Source organism: Octopus bimaculoides, chromosome 29, assembly GCF_046866305.1.
Source record: "Octopus bimaculoides isolate indiv1 chromosome 29, ASM4686630v1, whole genome shotgun sequence".
Lineage (NCBI taxonomy): Eukaryota > Metazoa > Mollusca > Cephalopoda > Octopoda > Octopodidae > Octopus > Octopus bimaculoides.
In genome coordinates this window covers 5,945,283-5,950,282 of record NC_142956.1, presented here as the reverse complement: position 1 = coordinate 5,950,282, position 5,000 = coordinate 5,945,283, and the positions used below count along the sequence as shown (strand labels likewise).

General features: G+C 35.9%; 1 protein-coding gene across 2 annotated transcripts in view; it reads left to right on the top strand.

Annotated features, from left to right (window-relative positions):
• Positions 1-5,000, top strand: part of LOC106869292 (uncharacterized) — a 247,362-nt gene that overhangs the window by 135,204 nt on the left and 107,158 nt on the right. For both annotated transcript variants that reach the window (XR_016238965.1, XM_089345317.1), the window contains exon 43: positions 1,761-1,832. Coding sequence is in view for 1 of the 2 variants with exons in the window: in XM_089345317.1 (XP_089201443.1) it covers positions 1,761-1,832 (72 nt within the window). In the remaining variant the exon portion in view is untranslated. The remainder of the gene's footprint in view (positions 1-1,760; positions 1,833-5,000) is intronic.

The window sequence follows — 5,000 nt, the reverse complement described above, 5'->3', positions numbered from 1 at the left end:
AAGTATGAACGAGTGAATATCATGCCTCGACCCAATCTGAAAGCCGGTTGTGCTTTCAGATTGGGTCGAGGCATGATCTTCACTCGTTCATACCTGCTCGGTTTGCTAGCACAGTCGAATGTACTACTGAAATAACATACCGATGACGGAAATTGAATTTTACCATTCATAATCCAGAAACGCGTCTATGTTTAACTTTAAATGGTTAGTTTTCATTGTTTTTTCTTCTTGTTTTTGCCTTTGTGAGTTAGAAGTAATGCTATCTGTTGGAGTCTCAGCTTTTTTAGCTGCCATTTGTGAACTTCGGTATATGGTGAAGCAAATGCTTACTGATCCCTTAATTATGTTTATATATATACACACACACACACACACACACATATATATATATATATATATATATATATATATATATATATATATATATATATATATATATATATATATATATATATATATATATATATATATATATATATGTATATATATATATCTGTCTGTCTGTCTCTTTGCATATAGATAAGTGTATGCAAGTATTACAACATCTGTGCTTCATTCAGTTTATTACGTACCGAATTTTCACTCCAGATCCATGTTTACCATTCCACACTTACTTTAGTTGTATATTTAGAACTACAGTATTCAGATTATGTATCTCTATACAAATTGATTTCTTCTTCTTCTTCTTCTTCTTCTTCTTCTTCTTCTTCTTCTTCTTCTTTCCTCGTCTTCTTCTCCTTCTTCTTCTTCTTCTTCTTCTTCTTCTTCTTCTTCTTCTTCTTCTTCTCCTTCTTCTTCTTCTTCTTCTTCTTCTTCTTTTTCTTCTTCTTTCCTCGTCTTCTTCTTCTTCTTTCTTCATCTTCTTCTTCATCTTCTTCTTCTTCTTCTTGTTCTTCTTTTTCTTCTTCTCCTACTTCTCCTCCTCCTTCTCCTCCTTTTTTCTTCTTATTCTTCTTCTCCTCCTCCAGCTTCTTCTACTTCCGCTTCTTCTTCCTCTTCTTCTCTTTCCTCTTCTTCTTCTTCCTCTTCTTCTTTTTTGTCTTCCTCTTCTTTCTTCTTCTTCTTCTTCTTCTTTTTCTTCTTCTTCTTTTTCTTCTTCTCCTACTTCTACTCCTCCTCCTCCTCCTTTTTTCTTCTTCTTCTCCTCCTCCTCCTCCAGCTTCTTCTACTTCCGCTTCCTCTTCCTCTTCTTCTTCCTCTTCTTCTTCTTCCTCTTCTCCTTTTTTTCTCTTCCTCTTGTTTCTTCTTCTTCTTCTTCTTCTTCTCCTCCTCCTCCTCCTTCTCCTTCTTCTCTTCTTCTCTTCTTCTCTTCTTCTTCTTCTTCTTCTTCTTCTCTTATTCTCTTATTCTTCTTCTTCTACACCCTCTTATCTCTTCTAATTATTCTTCATTTTCTACTCGTCCACATCCTTGAACTCTTCATTCTTTTTTTCTTCTTCCCTTCTTTCTGATTCTTTTTCTTCTTCTGTTCATCTATTTTATCTTTGTTTTATTTTTCTTCTTTTTCATCTTATCCTTCTACCGCTTCTTCTTTTTCATGTTCTCCTGTTACTCCTTTCTCCTCCTTCTCCACCTCCTCCTCCTCCTCCTCCTCCTCCTCCTCCTCCTCCTCTTCCTATTCTTCCCTCACGTCCTCATCCACCTTATTATCATCTCCACTTACGCATTCCTTACTTTATATCTAGTTTTCTTCGCCATAGTATGTAATATTTCACCACAAATGTTTTCTTTATATTTTTGTGAACTCAATATTTTTACAGGTATCTGCATGGCAATAATATCACGTTTATTCAACATGGTACCTTCGAAAATCTTCCGAATTTAGAAAGAGTGTGAGTTGGGTCGCTTTTGCTCCTACTATTTAATTCACCACATATCTAGATTGTTAACATAATTCCCACCTTTGATTTTCTCTAACTCTCTTAGTCTCTACTTAACACACACTCACTCCATAGTTTTCTCTGTGTGTGTGAATGTGCTAATATCTTCTCCAAATTTGTTTTTCTCTCTCTCTCTTTCTATCTCTCTGAACGTAGTTTTATCTGAGTGTGTGTGAATGTGTGTTTGTGAAAGAGTGTGGGTCTATGATATCATTTCTCACTTTCTTCTCCTATATAATCATCTTCTTGTCATCTTGTTAATCGTAAGACCTTTTCTTCTCTAATTTATATTCTTTCGTTCATCTACCTAATATTCAAAGATACAGTATTCAACTATGTGTCATCGCCTTCTTCTCTTTGTTCTATTTTCTAAGTTTGTCTGTTAATCTTCTTCATAAGTGTCTGTATATGGATGCACATATGCTGGGCATGTCAGCAAAATTTCTAAATTTTAGATTCAAATTCGGAACTTTTTATCTCGGGAATGCTTAAACATACTTTTATGTGTATATAACAGGTCGGACACCAGTTTTTCTATGTTGGTTGTTTATCACAACAAGTCGTTGAAATGTGAGATATACTATACCTTTATTTATAATGTTTTCATTCGTAAGTTATAACGAATTTTATTGTTTACTAATTAAACGCTATAATGATAATTTCGTTACTTATAACTTAAATATAAGTATTTATCACTAAGCATAACTCTTAGTTTAGTTTAATTTAGTTTATATAATTCGTATATGGGCAGTAATTTTTAACCAATGAGAATAATAATTTCTCATGTTCGGGCAAACGAACTTACGTTCTCTCTCCGCCTCTTATGAGTTTGCTACAATACTTTAATGGGATTATCACATGTTTTTCTAACAAAAATAGACCCTACTTTGAGAAAGATATGTGGATAACCCTCCAAGCTCAAAAGAAGATTCATAATGAATTTATCTTTGGCGAAAACGATATTTTCGTTAATAATTTACCATATCTCAAGATTGAGAGGTCATAAAGGATTCCAATAAATTTCGAATGGAGGCTTAAAGTTATATATCAAAGAGCCAGAGAGAATCCTAGGCAAAATCCTGCCTGTTAGGCATCAGCAGTTACTCCTCTATTGGCAATAACCTCCTCAATCCTCTTTCTGATTTTACCCAAAACTTTCTTAATGAATTCTTTTTCAATGACCTCCTCCTGCGTCCCAGGAATAGAGTTTTGCAGGGATTTCAGGTATGTGTGGCTCTTCCTACTAGTTCTTTCTGACCAGTTCATTCCAGATGCTGAAGTTTTAAGGTCTCAAAACAGGTGATGAATGGGTCTAAGTGTCCTTATCCAAAAAAACACTCTTTACAAACTCATCCTTCAGAAAATTTTAACTCACTTTAGTTGTGTCACAAGGAGCATCTTCTTGCCATCAGAGGCCATGCAGGTGAAAATTATAACCTTCGCTCAATTTTACAACACATATTAACATATTTGACTGTCGCATGAGGAGCCGAAACCCGAACGTAGATGCTGCATCTGTTTGGGTGCATATCTTGGAAGAAATTCTACTTGTCTTTGTAAATAATTTCTCGTGGATTGTGTTGCACATTGTTCAAGACAATCTTCGCCGTCTCCAACCTTCAACACTTTTGTCCTGGACTAACAAGATGCCTCACAGGTCTCATTTACGATTTCATCTCAAGTCTTCTGTCACCAGTCTTTGAACAACTGCCATAGCTGAAACTCCTCTATCAGATGCCGAGCATGTGATAGACGGATCTCTTCCGATTGATCTTTCAGCTCAAGATGAAAATGCTAATACTTCTTGCAGTTATGACATCCTGATCCAGTTTTTCTCTCTACTATTCCTCATGTCTCAAACTTATTCACAATTCTGTTGTTGGTTCTTAAATAGACTTTGAAGATAGAAGTTAGAGAACGAATGTTGGTACGATTACTGAAAAGCTAAATGATCTTAGCCCCCTCAAAATTGTTCAGTTGGGAAGACATGGTGGGGTTGGCATAAAACGATTTCAGCCTGTTATATTTGTAGCTAAATATCTCAACGGGTATTTCACTGATTCTTACAAAACCTGTGTCAATATGTCCAGTCATCTCATCTGACCAACATGGATAATCGCAAATCGATAAGTTTATTGGTTTCAAAATTTTGAGAATTTATAAGCGTGACACTTTTGCTTTTAACCTGGTATGTGGCTTTGTTGAAGTATATGTGTGAGTGTATGTGAGTGTATCAACTTTCAATCTATTCACCGTCATCGTCATCGGAAACATCATTAGCATCAAAATTATCTTCATCAAGATTATCCTCGTGAGAATTATTATCACAAACATCACCATCACCAACAACAGTAATATTTTCATCAACATTGCCACTGTCATCCTATGTTAATCCTTCAAATCATATTCTATACGAGGACGATGTTTACCACCACCAATAACCTCACCACCGCCACTATAACCAGCCTACTCTTCTCATTTCTCCTCCTTCTCCCCTCCTCCTCATTACTTTCATCATCTTCATCGGCATGTACTTCCCTTAATTAACAATAACTTTAGCGTTAATATTTAGTATTTTATCTCAAATCCTTTGTTTGTACTTTCTTATCCATTAACTTTCATTTTAAAGGAATTTTTGTGTTAATAATGATTTCAAATTTTGCCACAGGGGCAGCTTGAGGGGGGAATTAAGTCAATCACATTGACTCCAGTGCGTAACTTGTACTTATTTCATCGACCCAGAGAATATGAATGACAAAGTTAACCTTGGCGGAATTTGAACTCGGAACATAGCGGCGGACGAAATACGCTAAGCATTTCGTCCGGCATGTTAACTGTTCCGTCAGCTCGCCGCCTTTGATTTGTATGTTACTAACATCGAGGAACTTGGAAGAAGGAACTTTCGAAAACCAGCCCAGTTTAACATATCTGGAGGGTGGATATGTATTGTTCATGATATTTCATTGACAGTAAGGTGGCGAACTGGCAAAATCGTTCGCACCTCGGGCAAAACGCTTAACACCATTTTGTCCGTCTTCACATTCTGAGTACAATTTCAGCCGAGGTCGACTTTGCCTTTTATCCTTCCGGTGTCGATGTAATAAAACATCAGTTGTATAC